Genomic DNA, 23,450 nt, shown 5'->3' with positions numbered 1-23,450 from the left:
AACTATACTCAGTATTATGCAATAACCTATAAGGGAAAAGAATCTGAAAGAGAATATATATATATACACACACACACACACATATATATATATATATGAAAAAAAAAAAGAGTCCAAGAAAGCCTGAGTTAAATGAGAGGAAAAATCTATCAGTGTCCTAAGAAATTAAAGTTGGTTAAATACAGGACACACAGGCGAGAAAGGGAAACAGGAAAAAAAGATATTACAAATGGAAATCAGTCTAGTCAACCAGAGAGAAATAAAAACAAGTACAATTATGAAAGAACAAGACTTAAGAAATTTAAAAGAATATACTTATGGGGGACTTCCCTGGAGGCACAGTGATTAGGAATCTGCCTGCCAGTGCAGGGGACATGGGTTCGAGCCCTGGCCCGGGAAGATTCCACATGACACAGAGCAACTAAGCCCACGCGCCACAACTACTGAGTCTGTGCTCTAAAGCCCACGAGCCACAACTACTGAGCCCGAGTGCCACAACGGAGCCCGCACACCTAGAGCCCATGCTCTGCAACAAGGGAAGCCACTGCAATGACAAGCCCGCACACCGCAACGAAGAGTAGCCCCCGCTCACCGCAACTAGAGAAAGCCCACCAGCAGCACTGAAGACCCAACGCAGCCAAAAATAAATTAATTAATTAATTTTAAAAAAAAAGAATATACTTATGGATAAACAACAAGGTCCTACTGTATAGCACAGGGAACTATTATATTCAATATACTATAATAAACCATAATGGAAAAGAATATGAAAAACAATATATGTATGATTGAATCACTGCTGTACAGGAGAAATTAAGACAATATTGTAACTCAATTATACTTCAATAAAATAAAAATTTTTAAATAAATAAATATATACTTTATCAGGGATATATCAGAAAAAATACTACTGGTTTTACTTCTACTTTTAAAACGACTAAATATACAAAATGAGGAGAGGGAGAGCAAACCAGATTGGAGGAATTTTTATACACTATCTTTTAAAACATAATTTTAAAAAGACAGGACCAAATAACATATACCCCTTCTCTGCATTCCCAGGGAGTTTATATATACTACCTTATTCATCTGGAACACTACCTGACAAATAGTGGATACTCCAATATTGGTGCCATGGATTAGTGAACATTAGCTACATCAACAAAACAAAATCCCATTCATTTGAACTACGATAGTTCATAGTCTGTAATAACCTGTAGCACAATTTATCAAAACTTTTAAATTAGCATAAGCAAGATTATAGATACGTATGTAACCCATTAGTTTTCAAGCACTTCTGAAGTATCTATTTTCCTAAAACTATAGGGCAACTAAAAATCACTTTTAGTTTTTCATTGAAACAAATCCCCTAGGGGCCGAATATTAAGCAAGAATTGCCACCCTACTTTGAATTATGCTTATACTTTAAAGTAATCAAAATGTATTCTTCAGAAGTAAAATTCACATATTCCACTAAATCAGACTGCTCTATTTCTTAAAGCACATTTTTTATACGGCCTTCAAATTAATTTTTTTTATGAATTATCCCTTACCTCAAAATTTATTTGAAGGGCTTGCTAAAGTCATGGCCCTTATTATTTTAAAAGAAAGCTCCATAAATGCATTAAAGAAATTAAAGAAAATTATTTCCTGATAAAAGAATCTAAAGACACTATTATATTCATCTAAATATCTCCAATCTCCATATTCTTAAATAAATACCCTTCCAGGAACGGTACACAAAGAAGGGTATTTGACTATTGATTGGAAAAGAACTAGATTTCCATCTTTTTAAAAAAATCCGTTCTACCATTCTGCGGGTTAACTGTCTAATATATAAAACAAGGAGAACAATAACTACTCCACAGGATTGTTGGAAGGGCACAGAAATGTCTATAACAGTACTTTGAAATTACGAAGCCTATTACACAACTGATTGCTAACTCTATTACTGTCATATATTCTCTTTCAAAAAGTCCATTCCCAACCACAACATCAGCTCACTGGAATATCCCATGGCTACATCTATTTTAAATGTCCAGGTTACTTGCTTATAAATAACACAACAGGGCAGAGGGTAAATATCTTCAATATCTCAGAAGTTTTCTGAGTATTAAAAAGCCATGAAATATCCCTTATTATCTAGAATCGTGAGTACCTACATAATGATTAAATCTGTGCAAGTGGAAGATTGAGAGACTCATTAGTAATTTTTGAGAATTCATGGAGATCTCCTTCAATACTGGAAAATTGTTAGTTTTTATATTAATGAAAAGGAGAAAATTAGATAAACATAGGTACAGCACAACATTATTTGGAAAGAGCTGAATTTGAGTTTGTAGTGTTTTCAAACTAGCAAATACCTGGAATATACCAACATCAGAATGATGATGCGATCTGTAACCCCATTCTAATACACTAGGTATAGGATTGGATGCTACATTTTATGAACACTGTGGGAGAACCTAATCAGGGTCCAAAAGATCAAACGGAGTTGTTAACAAGGAGAGTCAGGCAACCATTTCTATTCAAGATCTACTCTGAAAACCCAATGTTAATAAGTGCCTAAAGGAAATTATGAATAAAAGGTATTTTACTTATAATTCAATGGAAAAATGGGATAAAAATATATAAACCTACTTTGAATTACTTTAAAAATCAAAATGAATTACTATTCCATAGTACACAATCTTTTCTACATCCACAACCTCTGTAACTTAGTGTTGCTTAATATTTCTTTGCCTCAGTTGAAATCTGGATCTCCCCTAAAGACATCTAGAGCAGGAAATGCCCTTGTCCCAAAACCCACATGAAGATGGATTTAGCATCTTTTCCACTCCCCAAGCTGATTCTGGAATATCACTCTTCCACTCTCATGTAAAGTCCTGCCATCATCCTGTGTGACTTTATTGTTTAAATTAAGGACACATAAAATACTCTGACCTCTTAACTCCTTGAACACTTCATTATAGGGACCTTCATGTCTAGTCCAGCTACCACCACATGGCCACATCCTGCTTTTGTAATTATGTTACTTTAGAAATCCTAAATTCTAACAACTCTGTCTCTGATCTCAATCTATTCTTCTATTTCTATCACTCAGGTATTCTAGTGTTATCAGCTCTCTGATCTTATTGGGAAATCCTATACTGTTCCCTCCATGTTTTGCCAATCTACCTTCCCCTCTCCTACCTGGCAGAATAGTTCAGTAGAATTTATGCCCAGAAAGCTTAGGCTTTCTGGGTTAGAGTCTTGGCTTCACTACTTACTAGCTGTAACCATGGGCAACTTATTTAACCTCTCTGTGCTTCAGTTTCCACATTAATTCATTCAACACATACTTTCTGAGTGCCTTCTTAGTGCCAGACAATATTCTAGGTGCTGGGGATTTGGTAGTGAACAAGACCTTATATTCTGGACCTTATATCTTATTAAAGGAAAAGACAGCAATATCTTCATGGGGTTATTAAAAACTTTAAATGAAACATAAACATAGAAGTGTTTAAACCAGTGTATGATACTATAGCAAGCACTCAAATATCAGCTGTTTGTAAATTTCACTTTTTTTCCTTATCCAATTTGATTCTCTGATGCTCTTTTCAGCTGAGCTTCCTACTGAATATAACTATATATCAATCCCTCACCCCTCAGGGGAACAGAGCAGGGCCTGGGGTAGACAGAGATACACCTCCTCCCCAGTCACTGTGTACCGCAAAATCATGATTACATTCTAGTGTGTTGTGTCCTGAAAAGGGTTGTAAAGCACTGCTGCTACCAATTTCCACAATTCTCTTGCCCTACTGTTCTGCCATTATATATCCATGGTGAAATGCCATTCAACTCAACCATCCTTTTTTGTGCCCAAACGAGTACTGCAGAAGAAATGTCACAGAAATGCAAAGATTTGTATACTATACATTCAAGGTCTTTAAAGTCAAATGATCCTTCATCATTGCCAGAAAACTCCTTTTGTATTTCCAGCTCTATCTCCCGTTTTCTATAGTTGGTACTCAAGCCTCCTTTCTTCTCCTCTCAATCTTGACTCCTCAAGAACTCCATTTAGATGGTCCTTGTTCTGAGAAGCTCACCTTAAGCCCCAAAGCCTGTGTTATTAGTTTACCCATTTTTTCGTTTCCCACATACCTTTTTCTCATAGTACATCACATTATGTTATCGCCCATATACCTACCTGTATCTCCACTAATCTATAAGCCCTAAAAAGACAGGAGCCATGTCATCTTTGTAGATTACAGAACTTCCTTCCTAGATTTTTAGATGTTTCCCTCCCTTCCAATTGGTGGAAAGTGGTTCACTTCTATCTAAAATACACCTAGCAACTGAAGATCAAAGGATTAATTGAAATGTTTTTGAAATGACAGCTGGCTTTAAAAAACAAACAAATAAAAACACTTGACAAATTCCACTCTTAAAGGTGTATTTGTCATTCTAGCATCAAGAAGCAGTGTTTAGAGGCCAATAAAAGTTCATTTTAGATTAAAAGCAAATAATGGAATAGTTTGACAGCAAAAACATATACAAGCTATCATATACTCAATAGAAAGTTAAAATAAATCCAGTCATTATTTTAAAATACCATATATATATTTTGTGGAACTGAAAAGCAAACTCTTTCCCCCTTCACTGACATTACAATAAACACACATATTAGACACAAGGCAAAATTTATCATACCTCTACATCTGAAGCACTTCGGGGCTGAGCTTGGCATAGCATATTTAGTAACTGCAAAATTAATTCTTCAACATACTGAAGAGCATCATCACTAGACTCAAGAGTAGGATGAACTTGCCCCTGAACCTATAAACAAAAAGCAAAGTAATTAAAATGTAGGCTTGTTTCATCTAATTAGACAAATGAAACAAATAATTTTGTTTTTTGGGGTTTTTTTTGCGGTATGCGGGCCTCTCACTGTTGTGGCCTCTCCCGTTGTGGAGCACAAGCTCCGGACGCGCAGGCTCAGCGGCCATGGCTCACGGGCCCAGCCGCTCTGCGGCATGTGGGATCTTCCCTGAGCGGGGCACGAACCCATGTCCCCTGCATCGGCAGGCGGACTCTCAACCACTGCGCCACCAGGGAAGCCCATAATTTTGTTTTTTTAAGTGTGGGTTTGTATTCAAGAACATGGTCTGGCTTGCAAATACAGATTTGAATGTTATGACCCAAGTCTGGGATTCTTAACCTTTTTCCCAGCCACGTGCACCATACATGCTTATTAACATGTTTCTAGAGATTCAGATACTTAATTGCATAATTTCCTTTTTTTTTCTTAAACCATGGTTATCCTGGAGTGTGGGAATATAGAGAGGGAGGGAGAGGCTGAGCTGGGGATAAAAGATGCAGTTTATATGGTTTTTGCCAAGAACCAGTGGTAGTTAGAACACTTAGTCAACACAGTGCTTGGGAAAAATTGACCTCCTATGGGTCCCTTGTTTAACTCTATCTTTCCTACCCAATGATAAAATCCAAGAGGGATATATCTTATTCACCAAAGTAACTGGGATATATCTTATTCATCAAAGTAACCCCAGCATCTAGCGCTGTACATGGCACATAATACAAGCTTGATAAACGTCTGTTGAACAAAGTCACCCGACATCAAAGGACACAAAATGGGCACTTTTGACAATGTGAGACTGTCTATGCTTCAGGAAGATAACTTGATGGTCACTCATTCATAAATGCCCAATAATCTTTACCTTCATTTTCCTCAACCATTTCTTTGGAGGCATCTTAGGCCACCGGTTTTTGTAAAATTTACATTTTAATAACCAGCATGATAGTCTTTACTTGCATCCCTTTGTCACTCACTATGGGTCAAAACTGTTCCCTACTTTAGAAAAGGGCAGAAAAATCAGTTTCAGGAGACAAACAATACATGTTTCAAAATATGCTCAACTCTCTAAAGGACGGTAGAGCTCTCAGAGCTCTCATTGGATGAAAGTACACAGTACTCACTAGCCAAGAGCATTTAGTATGGTCTGTCCTACTACATACACCTCATTAGCTGAGGGTTTGACAGCCTCAATGTATGGAGAAATTTTATTATAAAGTATACCATATAATGAATTTTAAAATATATATTAAAAGTACATAGACATGCATATAAACATATATATGCACTTATAATACTTTTTAAAGAAAAGTATTTTAGAGGCAAATAACATTATGACAATTCAGAACTGTGTGAGGGGTGCTACATTAATTATGACGTTTGAAACAATTTACTATTATTTTACAGGTGAAGAAACTGAGCCCCAAAAGGCTTAAATCATCTGCCCAAGTACTTTTTATCATTTTTGGTATAGCTATTACCAACCTGATTGTAACTGATCTGCTTACAAATCTCTCACCCTATTAGATGACTGAATGATTGTGCAGTTAAAATAATGGATGGAGTATGGACTAGAACCCAGAATTCATGTTTCTCAGCTTTCTATTCACCAGGCCATCACATTCTGACTAATCTGTGTAGGTAACGAAACTTGTTTGTAAACAGACTCCTCTTCAACACTAAGCATGATTAAAAAGAACTTTTAAAAATGAAACCAAAAAAACCCTGGAACTTTTGAGAACAGTTTTATTTTTATACATTGAATTGCATGCCCTCATTGGCTTAAACTGTTTTCTTAGATACCCTTTAACTTCATGGTTGACTTATCTTCCTTGACAACTGAATCCTAACACTTCATGGTGGGTTTTTTTTTTTTTTTTTGGTGGAGGGCTCTCGACTTTTTTAAACTCTCTTTTCTTATTATCTGCTTCTCTTATTTCTTTGTTTCTTTTTCCTTACAGAGTTCCATATCTTCCTTCACCCCTCAAATGTGGAGTCCCTCCTTGTCTGTCTGCTCCCTTCTTCTGTTCTCTCTGCCAACTAATCTCATTTACTTCCACATTTTTATCACCTGCATGGATGACTCCAAATCTACCTGTAGTCCTGACTTTTCTCCTGACTTTTAGACCCATATATCAAAATACTTGCTAGATATCTCCACCTATCCTACCAAAATCTCAACTATACATGGGCTGGGGGGGGGGGAGTGGGGAGGAACTTATTATAAATGTTGAACAAGAGAAACTATATCTCACAAATGAAAAACAGTACAGACAGCCCCTGGTTTCACCAAGATGTAGTCCCGGAAAATGTAGCTATAATTGGGGTTACTTTCCTATTCAAGGCTCCAGCATCACATAAAATACAGCTACAGATTTATAAAACAACATAATTTTATAAGTAAAAGAGACTTTAGAAGTCATTTCGCTCAGTCCCTTTATTTAGCAGATAATAAAAAGGACACACCCACAATCCTGTAGCTAACTAGTAATGCTGAACCTGGGCCTCCTGGTATTTAGGCCAAAGCTCCTTCCACTAAACCCCTGACTGTCAACGTGGAGGAGTCCTAGTAGCTCCTTCAGCATAAGGAGTAGAATGTCCATGAACTGTATCTATTTATATAGTGGGCTTCTATATAAAACTTCGCTTTTTTTTTCTCTTGGCTGCACCACGCAGCATATGGGATCTTAGTTCCCCAACCAGGGATCGAGCCCACACCTCCTGCAGTGGAAGTGTGGAGTCTTAACCACTGGATCACCAGGGAAGTCCCTAAAGCTTGGCTTGAAGTATGCGGTCATACTTTAAGAAACATCAGCATGTCATAAATGTAAATGCAGCACTATAAATCTTATCATCTGAAAAGGTAAAATCATTCAAAATGGGTAAAGTGATCATTGATTACACAAACGATCCCATGTATTACATAAAATTGTAAATATACTAAAAATGTGACATAAAACTAAACTGCTAGAGATAATAAATATTAAGATGAAAATATTTAGGGACTTCCCTGGTGGCGCAGTGGTTAAGAATCTCCCTGCCAATGCAGGGGACATGGGTTGGAGCCCTGGTCCAGGAAGATCCCACATGCCGCGGAGCAACTAAGCCCATGCATCACAACTACTGAGCCTATGCTCTAGAGCAGGCGAGCCACAACTACTGAGCCTGTGTGCCACAACTACTGAAGCCTGTGCGCCTAGAGCCCATGCTCCACCACAAGAGAAGCCACCACAATGAGAAGCCCGCACACCACAGCGAAGAGTGGCCCCCGCTCGCCACAACTAGAGGAAGCCCACACCCAGCAACGAAAACCCAGCATAGCCAAAAAATAAAGATATTTATATATAAAAAAAGGATGAAAATATTTAATCAATAATAATTCTAATTAACTTTAAAAAATATCAAGCCTTTTGAGGAAGTGGTTTAGGTACCTCAAAACACATTTTAGAAAGTGTTCAAGAAGATGTAAATTGATCAGATTATATTTTTTAAATGTTCTCTGTTTTTCAAAGAAACCCATAGAAACTGTATAATTCTTCACTAATATAGCTCCATCTTTAACTGCTCTTCAATTTACACTTTATGCTGAAGCAATTCATACTATTCACAGTTTGTGAAACATGGCATGCAGTTTTCACTCACACTGTTCTCCATGGCTATCATTCATTCTCTTCCCATTTCGCCTGACTTTCAAACCCCAGACCTCGTGTCATTTGGGTAGACTTTCTTGCTTGTTGTCTCTTTCTAAAGCAGAATTAATCTCATTCATTTAACTGATTTATTGAACCTATTAAATACTGGATATATAGAGATTAATAAAAAACAGCCCCTGCTCTATGGGTCTTATACTCTGCTCTGTGCTAATCCTTGTACTAGGTATCACATTTTTGTTATTGGGTTTGTCCTACTGAGTTATAATTACATGTTCCCTTGTCTATTTCCTCTATTGATGCTCCCATTACGCAAGGCCTTGTTTATCTACTTATAGAATCATTTTCTCTTTGCTTTTCACTCTAAACCCCTGACATTCAGGGAATACTCAAAGCCTCTGTGTTATAGGGGAGAAAGGAAGAAAATATCTCTTTCTCAGAATTAAGAGTTAAAAGGGGTGGTGGTAATGCTAGAAGTCTGGTTGATTTCAGGAGAATAAATCCTTATGGCAGAAACCATCAACATATAAAGGCAGTCAGAACTAAAATCAATGTTTATTACGTAGAATCAAATGAACTGTATATAAATACAGTGGTGAAATGCTATGGTTTAAAAAAACAAACCAAAAACCGTGATACTGCTTATCACTTATAGTTAAAATGTTAAGCTTGACACCTTGTATGATACATGAAATTTTAGAAATTCAAATTCAAACAGTTTTATTCGTTGATGGTCACTAATAGCCAAATAAAACCTATTAGGTAAATAAATCAAACAAAGAATTAGGCTTAAATAGAAAATAATGCATGATGCCAACTGTTCACCTAAATTTCTGGAGATTAACCTTTATCACATCTTAAATCTGTCAAATTAGAATCGTAAGGTTCATTCATATGAGACTAATAAATTATTTTAATTCTCTAAAAACAATACTTCAAAATCTCTGACTGAAAAACATGTACAATGGTAAATGCTTAAAGACAAGCAGAACACCAATTCCTAAAATACAGACTTTGCTCTTTATTCTTTCAAGGAAGATGGTGTTAAGAGATTTCTTTAATGAGCAGACAGAAGAAGCATTCCATTTCCTTATACATATAGGATAAAAAAACACTTCTCTTCTATAAGATAGTGTAACACCTAAAGTGTTCCATTCCATCTAAATGGTACTCAAAGATATTTAATAGATCAAATGATCCGAAGTATTCAAGACTATACAGAATAGGTTACACTGCCAAATTTGATGACAGCCTTTAGAAGCTATCTACAACTAACATTCACTAAGGGTGTGTGTATGAGAGCAATTATAATATGCATTTAGACTTGGGTTTAAAGTTGATGGGGGTTTTCCTTTACATGCAGCTTTCAAAAACATTATATTTTATACTTAGGTTTACTGACATAGAAAACTTCATATGCTTCTTTAAATGCACTTATCTTAGGTAATTTGAGTAAAGTAAATGCAAAAACTTCACTAAAAAATGAATGATAGGCATTAATAAGAATTTTATATGATCATGACTGTAATTCTTTTGAGGTATAATCATCATATTCGATTAAGGAATAATCATCATATTCAGTTAAAGATGCCACCCACTGAATTTTAAACATTTCTTAAGGACTGCCGGCTTCTGTCTTGACAGTTCATTTTGTCTCTAGTAATTTCTAACAAATTCAGAAGCAACTTTGTGGCTATTATTGTCAGATTTATGGAATCTGGAATAGCAAAGGGATTAGATCTATAACAATTCCTAGCTGTTTGATCCATGAGTCCTCTAACTGTATTCAGGAACCCCTTGGGTAAACTGCTAGAAAACACTAAGTTGAATTCTGATGAATCTTTCACAGCCTTTTCTAGCTAATGGCTCTCTGAAGAATTAGAAAACTTCTGGATTGTACTTTGTCACATCTTGAGCCCAGATCTGCTACTTTTATTTAAACACATAACAGAATTTGAAATAAAACTGGTATGCTCAAAACCTTTACCATAGCAAATAATAAAGATTTGGACTGTTAAATCAATTTCTCATTGTTACAATTAGTCAATGTATGATGTTTTAGGTTCTTATTTCTCCTCATTTTGAGGTTTATTTAAAAATCAAAGCAAAAAAGCCTTTGTTTAAAAAAAATTAAAAGCAACAATAAAACAAATCAGAGAACAAATTTTTTCCAAAAACAAAATTGACTGAAAATATTTTCGCATTTCTTAGGGCTTGTTAATTAGCCTTTAGGCCCATGTATGTAACATTTTTTTCCCCCCTGATTTCCTCTCATTGCTGGGGACACGAAGATGAATGAGAACATGACATCTGCCCTCAAAGAGTTCAGCTCACAGAGGAGCTAGACATGTCAACAAGTGACTTAACACAGCGTTATGAGGTTACAATGGAGTTATATTTACGGTACAATGATAACCAAAAAAAGAATGATCCTTGCTGATGGTGTGTGAGGAGTATCAGAAGTCTTCACAAGTAAAACACACTTGAACTGGATTATAAAGGATGAATAAGGTGCAACAGGGAAGCAGATAAGGAAGTAGGGCTTTTACTAAAAGAGGTAACATATAAAGAGGCATAGAGGCCAAGATAAAATGATGTATTGGGGAAACTGTAAGAGTTGAATCAAAGACTGCACCTGGGAAAAGCTAAGACTGGAAAGGGCAGGCTTGTGTGTCATGCTAAGAAGTTGAGAAGTGATCAGGCCAGGAGAAAATGATAGAAGGGTTTCAAACAGACATTGACATAATTAGATCTATTTGCTGAAGAATCTCTCTGGTGTCAGTATAAAGGATGGGTTAAAACAAAGATCAAAGTGAAGAAAGCAAAACTAGTTGGAAGGATGCTGCAGGCTGTGTAAAAAGATACAATGAAGGCCTGAAACAATGTAGAAGCAGTGGGAGATGTAAAAGAGGTGAGGAGGTAAGTTTGGATAATTATTTTGGGGGTAGTGAGAACAGCAATGAGGGAGAACCACTAATTTCACTAGGATAGGAAATACTAGAAGAGGGTAATATTTTTCAGAAAGGTAAGAAATTCAAGTTTAACACCTTAGTTTAAGGTTCTTGTACTATATCTAAGGAAACAAAGTAGAAATTGTTTTTTATGAAGTGATTTTTAGAGTTTTATTATATTTTATTTTGGGGGCTGTGGAGAAGACACAGGGAGAAGATAGCTATCCATAAGCCAAGAAGAGAGGCCTCAGAAGAAATCCACCCTGGCAGCACCTGGATCTTGGACTTCTAGCCTCTAGAATTGTAATAAAATAAATTTCTGTTGTTTAAGCCACCCAGTGTGTGGTACTTTGATATGGTAGCCCTGGTCAACTAATACAACTTTGTAGTTGTTAAAAAGAATAAATCAGAGCTTTGCCATGTAACAGATTTCCATAAGGTATTCTTGAGTAAGACAGAAAACTTTAAAGTACAGGAACACTCAAAAAACGACAAACACACAATACAAACACATACACACTTGTATGTATGTATAATGTATTATATACATCTGTATATGAACATGACAACATGGAGAAAAATATGGAATAATATAACCTAGGTTATTAATATGGGTTAGAAGGACCTGGCAGGGCAGGAATGTGGATGAAAGGGAAGAAAAAAGGGGGAAGAATGAACAAACTCCCCCCTCCCTCTCAAAAAAAAAAAACCAAAAAAAACCTGTACTGAAAATAAGTGTCATATTTATGCACTTTTGTAACTTTATGTAAATATAAAATGTAGATTTAAATTTTTTCATTTAAATAAAAAATTTCATGATTGCTTTTCTGCTGTGTGTACATCAGCGATGGGAAAGACAACATTCAAAGTCCTTTCCCACAGAAAATAACTATGCACATCAAATTCCAACCACGTGTCAAGTGCCAAGTTTACATCATCTTTCATTTATTTTGCTTTAAAAACAATGAGTATGGCCTTCCTAGACAATTTTTTATTACTTTCTGTGATAACAGAGTTCCCATCAATAAAACAAAGAACTGACTCAAGAAGGAGTTTTAGTTCTTCTTCAAAGCATTTTCTTAATCTTCATACCCAAGAATCTTCCAAAAGTAAGAGAAATCCCTTATCAGTGATGTCCTGACACAGGCAGGAGCTCTTTATAATATTCCCATCTTTTTTACCCTAGTGCTCCCACTCATTCTATTCTACTTTAAGTTTTGATCTCCGTCTAAGAGGCATCTTTTTTTTTTTTTTTTTTTTTTTTGCGGTACGCGGGCCTCTCACTGTCGTGGCCTCTCCCGTTGCAGAGCACAGGTTCCGGACATACAGGCTCAGCAGCCATGGCACAGGTTCCGGACATACAGGCTCAGCTCCGCGGCATGTGGGATCTTCCCGGACCGGGACACGAACCCATGTCCCATGCATCAGCAGGCGGACTCTCAACCACTGTGCCACCAGGGAAGCCCTAAGAGGCTTCTTTAAAGCTGGAAGTCATAACACATGTGTGTCTATTGTCTATTCTTTGACAGTTTTCCCCAAAATAGCAACAGATGGCAGTTTGTGACTAAAATATCTAATAAAACTCACCAATTGACTGCCCATAACCTCTAAGCATTAGATTCTAAAATCTAGTGAATCAAAGGCAGGGGGAAATTTTTTTTCAAATTCAATCTTCTCCAAATAGATCGGGTTCCTTGATGTATAATCACTAACAGTAAATTGATTTACGAGATGAACTAAATAGATTTCTACACATTTATACTTTCATTTCTAGAAGGTAAAATGGTCAATGTCATCTGTGAATCCCAGGTGACATTCTTGTAAATTTTATCCATTTTCAAACTTTCTGAGTAAATGAGGCTACATCTCAAATACGACAATGCACTTATGCATATGTTCAACTAGATACTAGGAATATAAGATAGACATAGTCTCTGCCTTCACAGAGCTTAGAAGTACAAGAGGGGAACAAGACAAGTAATCACAAAAGTAACTACACAGTAAGAGGCAGAGCAGTGAAGAGGTTAAGTGTGGGGTAAACTGTCTAAATTCAAACTCAGTTCTTCAAATTATCAGGGTGTAACCCTAAAAAATTACTTAATCCTTCTGACAGTATCATGTACCAGTACACAGTCAAGGTTTACTAAATGTTAGCTGCAGCTATTACTGTTATTCTTATTAAAAGATGTCATGAAGCTACAAAAGGGGCCTAAATTAACCGGGTAGTTCTGGAAATGAAGATTAAAGCTGATATCTGAAGGGTGAGTAGAATTTAGGTAAAAAGTGGATTGGCGAAGTGAGAGGAATGATATTCTAGGCAAATGGAACAGCGTGTACAGACATGAAGGGGAGAGTGAAGGAAATGAAATTAGAGAGGGTTACGTAGGGCCCAAATCACTGGCCAGATGCACCAGATGCAGATGCATTTACTAAGATGAGGAAAACTGTAAGAAGCAGATTTTTTAGTAAATGGGAGGACAAGGAGATTAACAGTTTAGTTCATTATGCTTGATATCTTCTTTTTAAAAGTATAATCAACATACATTATATTAGTTTCAGGTGTGCAACATATTGATTCAACACTTGTATACATTGTGAAATTATCACCACAATAAGGCTAGTTACCATATGTCACATACAAAGTTATAAACCTTTTTTCTTGTAATAATAACTTTTAAAATTTTTCTTAGCAACTTTCAAATTTGTAATGCAACATTACTGACTATAGCCACCATGCTGTACATCACATCCCTGTGACTTTATTTCATAACTGGAAGTTTGTACCTTTTGATCCCCTTCACCCATTTTGCCCACCCCTCAACCCCCCTCCCCTCTGGCAACCAGATTCATTCTCTGTATCTATGAGTTCCGTTTTATTTTGTTTGTCCATTTGTTTTCTTTTTAAAATTCCACATATAAGTAAAATCATATGGTAATTGTCTTTCTCTGACTTATTTCACTTAGCATAAAACCCTCAACGTCCATCCACGTTGCTGCAAATGGCAAAATTTCATTCATTTTATGGCTGATTAGTATTCCATTGTGTGTATACACACACACGCCCCACATCTTATTTATCCGCTCATTCACTGATAGCCACTTCGGTTGTTTCCATATCTTGGCTATTGTATTCCATTCTGTGTGTGCATACACACACACATCCTACACCTTATTTATCCACTCATTCACTGATAGACACTTCGGTTGTTTCCGTATCTTGGTTGCAGTGAACATAAGCGTGCATGAATCTTTTCAAATTAGTGTTCTCATTTTCTTCAGATAAATACCCAGAACTGGAATTGCTGAATGATATGGTAGTTCTATCTTTAATTTTTTGAGGAACCTCCATACTGTTTTCCATAGTGGCTGCACCAATTTACATTTCCACCAACAGTGCACAAAGGTTCCCTATTCTCTATATCCTCACCAACACTTGTTATTTCTTGTCCTTTTGATTATAGTCATTCTTACAGGTATAAGGTGTGTCACACTATGGTTCTGATTTGCATTTCGCTGATGATTAGTGATCTTGAGCATCTTTTAATATGCATGGTTGGTCATCTGTGTATCTTCTTTGGAAAAATGTCTATTCAGACCCTCTACCCACTTTTTAATAAGATTGGTTGTTTTATTTGTTATTGAGTTGTATGAGTTCCTTACATATGTTGTATATTAAGTCCTTATCAGGTATATGATTTGCAAATATCTTCTACCATCCAGTAGGTTGCTTTTTATTAATGGTTTCCTGTGCATATGCTTTTCAGTGTGATGTAGCTCAGCAGTCCCCAAACTTTTTGGCACCAGGGGCCAGTTTTGTGGAAGACAATTTTTCCATGGACCGGGGATGCTGGAGTGGTACATTCAAGCACATTGTATTCATTGTGCACTTTATTTCTATTATTATTATATTGTAATATGTAATGAAATAATTATACAACTCACCGTAATGCTGACAGGAGGCAGAGCTCAGGTGGTAATGCGAGCAATGGGGAACGGCTGTAAATACAGATGAAGCTTCACTCACTCGCCCGCTGCTCACCTCCTGCTGTGCGGCCTGGTTCCTAACAGGCCACGGACTGATACCAGTCCGTGGCCTGGGGGTTGGGTACCCTGATGTAGCTCATTTTTTAATTTTTGCTTTTGTTGCCATTGCCTTTGGAGTCAGATCCAAAAATATATCTCCAAGAGCAATGTCAAGGAACTTACTGCCTATGTTTTTCTTCTAGGAGTTTTATGGTTTCTGGTCTTAAATTCAAGTCTTTAATCCATTTTGAGTTAAATTTTGTGTATAAGTTAGTAGTCCAGTTTTCCAATCACTATTTATTAAAGAGACTGTCCTTTGCCCATTGCATATTCTTGCCTCCTTTGTTGCAAATTAATATACCATCTATATGTGGGTTTATTTCTGAACTCTCTATTCTGTTCCATTGATCTACATGGCTTTTATGTTGATACCATACTGTCTTGATTATGATAGCTTTGTAATATAATTCTGAAACCAGGGAGCGTGATGTGATGTCTCCAGCTTTGCTCTTTCTCATGATTGCTTTGACTATCTGGGATCTTTTGTGGTTCCTTCCATAAAAATTTTAGGATTGTTTGCTCTATTTCTGTGAAAAATGCCACTGGAATTGATAGGGATTGCAATGAATCTATAGATTGCTTTGGGTAATATAGATATTTTAACAATATGTTAAAAATTGTTCCAATCGGGCTTCCCTGGTGGCGCAGTGGTTGAGAGTCCGCCTGCCGATGCAGGGGACACGGGTTCGTGCCCCGGTCTGGGAAGATCCCACATGCCGCGGAGCGGCTGGGCCCGTGAGCCGTGGCCGCTGAGCCTGTGCGTCCAGAGCCTGTGCTCTGCAACTGGAGAGGCCACAACAGTGAGAGGCCCGCGTACCACAATCAAAAAAAAACCAAAAACCAAAAAAAAAAAAACAAGGAAAAATTGTTCCAATCTATGAGCACAGGATGTTTTTCCATTTACATGTGTCTTCTTCAATTTCTTTTGTCAATGTCTTATAATTGTCAGTGTGCAGGTCCTTCCACCTCCTTGGTTAAATTTATTCCTAGCTATTTTATTCTTTCTGATGCAACGGTAAATGGGATTCCTCTATTAATTTCTCTGATAGTTCACTGTTAGTGTATAAAAATGCAATAGATTTTTGTATATTGATTTTGTACCTTTCAACTTTATTGATTTATTAGTTCTAACAGTTTTTTTTTTTTGGTGGAGTCTTTAGGGTTTTCTAAATATAAAATCATGCCGTCCACTAATAGTGAGTTTTACTTCTTCCTTTCCAAATTGGATGCCTTTTATTTATTTTTCTTATCTCACTGCTTTGGACTTCCAGTGCCAATACCAGTGGCAAAAGTGAACAACCTTGTCTTGTTCCTGATCTTAAGGAAAAAGCTTTTAGCTTTTCCCTGTTGAGTATGATGTAAGCTCTGGGCTTGTCATATATAGACTTTATTATATTGAGAGACACTCCTTCTATACCAATTTTGTTGAGAGTTTTTATCATAAATGGAGGGTGAATTTTGTCAAACACTTTTCTCCATCTGTTGAGATGATTATATGATGATCTGGATGATCTGGACTTCATTATGCTTGAGATATCTTTGAGATATGAAACTAACAAACAATCAGTTTAATATATGGGTAAACAAGCCTGGAATTTTATTTTTAATAAGTTTATCACACTGTGCTCCTATGAAAATAGCAAGAAGTAGATATCATATCACTGTTAAAACAAAAATGTCACAAAAAAACAATAAAACTTTTTTTCCTCCTACAGATCCCATACTATCCAGCAGAAATCAGAGGCATTTATTTATTTATTTTTATTTTTATTTTTTCTGTGGTACGCAGGCCTCTCACTGTTGTGGCCTCTCCCGTTGTGGAGCACAGGCTCTGGACGCGCAGGCTCAGTGGCCATGGCTCACGGGCCCAGCCGCTCCACAGCATGTGGGATCTTCCCGGACCAGGGCACGAACCTGTGTCCCCTGCATCCGCAGGCAGACTCTCAACCACTGCGCAACCAGGGAAGCCCCCTAGAGGCATTTTTTTAATGCTTTGAAAACTGTAGCCCACAGTTCCCTTACCACACCAATTCCACGATGGTAGCTAGGAAGGCTATGGGGGTATGAGTATTAAACTAGAATATCAGAAGTGGCTTTTCCCTACATCTTTCTACTATTCTAGAGCATGGCCAAATGTCCCTGGCAAAGAAGGGAACCTACTGACTCTTGGGCTCCAATGTGTTGAATACGTTCTTCATAGAGAAGCTCTAAAAGAATAATGAAAAGCACAGTATACACAAATGGTTGGGTACAGAGATTAGTTCAATGCAAGAGAAGAAAACAGCTCCACACAATAATAGATATGCTTCAGATTTCCTGATAACTAGCATTAATTAGTATTTATTATAAAGTATCACATGTTTATGCTTCATAAAAATACTTCCTTATATAGAATCAGTGTATCTTGATTTTGTAAATATTAAGCAATATGGCAAGAACAATAGAGCTGTCAAATGATAGTCTGCAAAATAAAGTATTAAGTCTTATGATTCATTTAAAAATTTCATTTTTTCAGTTCACAAAACAATTAAATTCATGGGATCTTTCTAATAACTTAAACAAGACCTCCTATTTTCTTGGAGACCGCCAATGGGGGAAATAATGAGAGTTGCTGTCAGAAGATCTATCTTGGAGGTCTGACTTTACCTGTATGTATGTATGTATTTGTTGTCTTAGGTAAGTCATATCTCCTAAATCTCAAGTTTCTCACCTGAAAAAGGCAATATCATTACCCATCTCCAGAGACACTTGATCAAATGAAGTCATATAACTGAAAGTACTTTAAATGACAGAATGCTAAATAATTGTAAGTAGTCACTATTCACATTACCACATGCAGTGAGGTACAAATTACAGCAGCTGAACATTAAAAACAGATGAAGATTGTATGTACTTGAACTCATCAATTTGACAAATTTCTCTTTAGATATAGTACCAACAAAATACAGTTTATCCCACTTTGCATTATATAATTCCCATATATCAGTGGCTCTAACCGAAACCATGCTTAACAATTACCTGAAGTGTTTTGCTTTTTTTAAATTGTGGTAAAATACACACAAAATTTACCATTTAACCATTCTTAAGTACACAATTTAATGGCATTAAGCACATTCACTGTTCTGCAACCATTACCACTATCCATCTCCAGAACTTTTTCATCATCCCAGAATGGAATTCTGTAGCCATTAAACAATAATTCCCCATTCCTTCCTCTCCTCAGTCGCTGGTAATCACTTGTCTCTATGAATTTGACTGTTGTAGGTACCTCATATGATTGGGATTATACAAATTTATCCTTTTGTGCCTGGCTTCTTTTGCTTCACAAAATCTTTTCAAGGTTCATCCACATTGCAGCATATATCAGATTTCATTCTTTAAAAAAAAAATAAGTTTATTTATTTATTTATTTATGGCTGTGTTGGGTCTTTGTTTCTGTGTGAGGGCTTTCTCCAGTTGCGGCGAGTGGGGGCCACTCTTCATCGCGGTGCACAGGCCTCTCACTGTCGCGGCCTCTCCCGTTGGGGAGCACAGGCTCCAGACGCGCAGGCTCAGTAGTTGTGACACACGGGCCTAGCCACTCCGTGGCATGTGGGATCTTCCCAGACCAGGGCTCGAACCCATGTCCCCTGCATTGGCAGGCAGATTCTTAACCACTGCGCCACCACGGAAGCCCCAGATTTCATTCTTTTTTAAACTGATAACTCCTAATGATCAAAAGACTATTTTTTAGAGCAATTTTAGTTTCACAACAAAACTGAGCAGAAAGTAGAGAGATTTCCCATATACCCTCTGCCCGCATACATGCATAGCTTCCTCTGTTATCAACATTCCCCTATCAGAGTGGTACATTTGTTACAACTGATGAATCTATATTGACATATCATTACCACCTAAAATCCTTAGAGTTCACTCTTGGTTTTATACGTTCTACATTCTATGTAATTTACATTATACTTTTTCATTGTCGATATACAGGAAAGTGACTTACTTTTGTAATTTAACCTTATATCTTGCAACCTTGTTAGAATCACTTATTAGTTCCAGGAGTTTTTTTGTCCATTCTCAGGAGTTGTTTTTTTTTTTTTTGTCCATTCTTTCAGATTTTCTACATAAACAATCATGTCATTTGCAAGCAGTGATGGTTTTATTTCTTCTCTCCAAACCTGCATTCCATTTATTTCCTTTTCTTGTTTAATTGCATTAGCTAGGACTTCCAGTATGATGCTGAAAAGCAGTGTTAAGAGGGCACATCTTGGCATTGTTCCTGATCTTAGTGGAAATGCTTTGACTTTCTCAACATTAAGTATGATGTTAGTTGTAGGGTTTTTTTTTGGGTTTTTTTGCGGTATGCGAGCCTCTCACTGCTGTGGCCTCTCCCGTTGTGGAGCACAGGCTCCGGATGCGCAGGCTGAGCGGCCATGGCTCACGGGCCTAGCCACTCCGCGGCATGTGGGATCTTCCTGGACCGGGGCACAAACCCGTGTCCCCTGCATTGGCAGGCAGACTCTCAACCACTTCACCACCAAGGAAGCCCGTAGCTTTTTTTGTACCTATTCTTTATCTAGTTGAGGAAGTTCCCCTGTATCCCTAGTTTACTAAGTTTTTATCATGAATGAGAGTTGGATTTTGTCAAATACTTTTTTTTGCCTCTACTGATATCACCATGTGATTTTTTTCTTCTTTAGCCTAGCGATGTGAGAGGTTACATTAATTTTCATTCATTTCTTTTTAAGGCTGAATAATATTCTATTGTATGTACATAGCACATTATGTTTATCCATTTATTCATCCAGCAATGACTATTTGGGTTGTTTCTACCTTTGGCTATTGTGAATAATGCTTCTATGAACACTGGTGTACAAATGTCTGTTTAAGTCCCTGCTGTCAACTCTTTGGGGTATATACAGGCATACCTCACTTTATCATGCTTAGCAGATACTGTGTTTGTTTTTTGTTTTTTTAACAGACTGAAGGTCTGTGGCAACCCTGTGTGGAGCAAGTCTATTAACACCATTTTCCCAACAGCATTATTTTTTAATTAATATATGTATATTTTTAAAGACATAATGCTATTGCATACTTAACAGAACACAGTGTAATAGAAACATAACTTTTATAAGCACTGGGAAACCAAAAAATTCATGTGACTAGCTTTACTGCAATATTTGCTTTATTGCAATGATCTAGAACCCAGGTATGCTTGCACCTAGAAGTAGAATTGCTGGAATATATGGTAATTCTATGTTTAGTTTTTTGAGGAACCACCATGTTTTCTGCAGCAGCTGTACCATTTTACATTCCCATAAGTAATGCAAGAGGGGTCCAATTTCTCCAAATCCTGCCAACACATTGTTTTCTGATTTTTTGATAATAGCTATCCTAATGGGTGTGAAGTGGTATCTCATTGTAGTACTCAATTTCATTTCCCTAATGATTAGTGATGTTAAATGTGGTTTTGTTTTTTTTAAACACCCTTGATGATTCTGATATCGGTGGCTAATCAGAAGACCCCACTTTTCATAAAACACTGATCCTATATTAGGCATCCCTCAAAAAAGGGAAGAACTGAGGAAAAAGTTGAATCAGAAAGCAGTTTCCAACAGAAGCCAACTTGAAAGAGCTCCTAATGGCCAAAGCTGGAACAACTAAGCAATAAAATAAGTAACAATAGTACTGTACTGGGGGCAGAAGCAAGATAGGGGTAGGAAATTAAGAGGTACAAACTACTATGTATAAAATAAATAAGATACAAGGATACAATGTGCACCACAGGGAATATAGCCAATATTTTATAATAACTTTAAATGAATATAATTTATAAAAATATAGAATCACTATGTTATATGCCTAATATTGTAAGTATAAACTAACATAATCAACTATACTTTAATTAAGAAATAGTATTGGGGCTTCCCTGGTGGCGCAGTGGTTGAGAGTCCGCCTGCCAATGCAGGGGACATGGGTTCGTGCCCCGGTCTGGGAAGATCCCACATGCCGCGGAGCGGCTGGGCCCGTGAGCCATGGCCGCTGAGCCTGCGCGTCCGGAGCCTGTGCTCCGCAACGGGAGAGGCCACAACAGTGAGAGGCCCGCGTACCGCAAAACAACAACAACAAAATAGTATTGTATTATAACCCAAAGAATAAAATAAATATCCATGAGTTTCCTACAAGAGGGCAGTGACTGTCTCCCTTACCTTTATATCTTAGCACTTCCCATGTGCCTGGCGCTAGCGAATATTCAATAAACTGCAAACAACTTATGTAATCTTGACTTTCATTTTCCCCATTTTCTCTGTGATCTGAGTTTCATTCTTTTTATTGAAACAATCTATTTACAAAAATTCTGTGCATAAACACTAAATGTAGACTACTAAATAGCAAAAACATATTCCAAAAAAGCAGTGCCTGGTGTCAGTTCAGTTCAACAAACTCCACTGAGCACTTTTTTTTTTTTTTTTTTTTGCTGTATGCGGGACTCTCACTGTTGTGGCCTCTCCCGTCGCGGAGCACAGGCTCCAGACGTGCAGGCTTAGCAGCCATGGTTCACAGGCCCAGCTGCTCCGCGGCACGCAGGATCCTCCCAGACCAGGGCACGAACCCGTGTCCCCTGCATCGGCAGGCGGACTCTCAACCACTGCGCCACCAGGGAAGCCCCACTGAGCACCTTTTAATATGCCAATCCACGAAAATGTCTGATTTAATTTTTCTTCTCAATGACCATTTTTCTTCTTCTGGAGAGATGAGGGTAGTAATTGATTTGATACTGCATTTTATTTATAAGAATCTATAGTTCTTATTACATTATGTTTAGTTTGTGTAGAACAGTGCTTCTCAGACTTTTAACATGCATATATGTCACCTAAATATCTTGTTTAAAATACAGATTATGATTTAGTAGGTCTAGGGTGGGCATTTGGTAGTTCTATCAATGCTGCTGGTCTAAGGACTGTACTTTGCACAAGGATACATACATCTGTCTATTTTGCTAAATTTTTATCTCCTTGAGGGGAGGGACCATTTCTTACCTTTATATTGTAGTTTCTGGTACTTCAGCAGGAGCTCAAGTACAACACTTTGAATGAGTAAAATTATATATACAATGTATTCAACTCCCTTGATGTTTCATCTATAACACCAAATTAGGAATTCCAACTTTCCCATAAGTACAAATAATCCTCTGTAACAGGGGTCCCCAACCCCTGAGCCACGGACCAGTACTAGCCTGTTAGGAACCAGGCTGCACAGCAGGAGGTGAGCAGCAGGTGAGCAAGCGAAGCTTTATCCGTATTTACAGCCGCTCCCCTTCGCTCACATTACTGCCTGAGCTCTGCCTCCTGTCAGATCAGCGGCGGCATCAGATCCTCATAGGAGCAGGAACCCTACTGTGAACTGCGCATGCGAGGGATCTAGGTTATACACTCCTTATGAGAATCTAATGCGTGATGATCTAGGTGGATCTGAGGGGAGCGGCTGCAAATACAGATTATCATTAGCAGAGAGGTTTGACTGCACAGAGACCATAATAAATCAACTGCTTGCAGACTCTCATCAAAATCCTATCAGTGAGTGGCAAATGAAAACAAGCTCAGGGCTCCCACTGATTCTGCATTATGGTGAGTTGTATAATTATTTCATTGTGTATTACAATGTAATAATAGAAATAAAGTGCACAATAAATGTAATGCACTTGAAACATCCTGAAACCGCCCCCTCCCCCTGGTCTGTGGAAAAACTGTCTTCCATGAAACCAGTCTCTGGTGCCAAAAAGGTTGGGGACCGCTGCTCCATAAGTCCATTAGTTCCTTTCCAATTCTCTTCTACTTCACAAAATCCTAACTTCATTCATGAACAACAAAACTGAACTTAATCACAACTAGATCATTCCCACTGGTATACAAAAATGCTCAGAAC

General features: G+C 37.4%; 1 protein-coding gene across 5 annotated transcripts in view; it reads right to left on the bottom strand.

Moving 5' to 3' along the window:
- The window catches only part of SOS1 (SOS Ras/Rac guanine nucleotide exchange factor 1), a 151,100-nt gene that overhangs the window by 77,769 nt on the left and 49,881 nt on the right, over nucleotides 1-23,450 (bottom strand). For 3 of the 5 annotated variants that reach the window (XM_019942786.3, XM_019942784.3, XM_019942785.3), the window contains exon 2: nucleotides 4,693-4,818. The exons of 1 other annotated variant lie outside the window; for it this stretch is intronic. In XM_019942786.3, the coding sequence (XP_019798345.1) occupies nucleotides 4,693-4,818 (126 nt within the window). Of the gene's footprint in view, nucleotides 1-4,692; nucleotides 4,819-8,494; nucleotides 8,522-23,450 lie in introns of those variants that run through there. One more of the 5 variants, XM_073791434.1, reaches the window with a different exon arrangement.

The sequence above is a fragment of the Tursiops truncatus genome, chromosome 14 (assembly GCF_011762595.2).
Source record: "Tursiops truncatus isolate mTurTru1 chromosome 14, mTurTru1.mat.Y, whole genome shotgun sequence".
In the NCBI taxonomy this organism is placed as follows: Eukaryota; Metazoa; Chordata; class Mammalia; order Artiodactyla; family Delphinidae; genus Tursiops; species Tursiops truncatus.
This window is presented reverse-complemented; position numbering and strand designations above follow the sequence as displayed.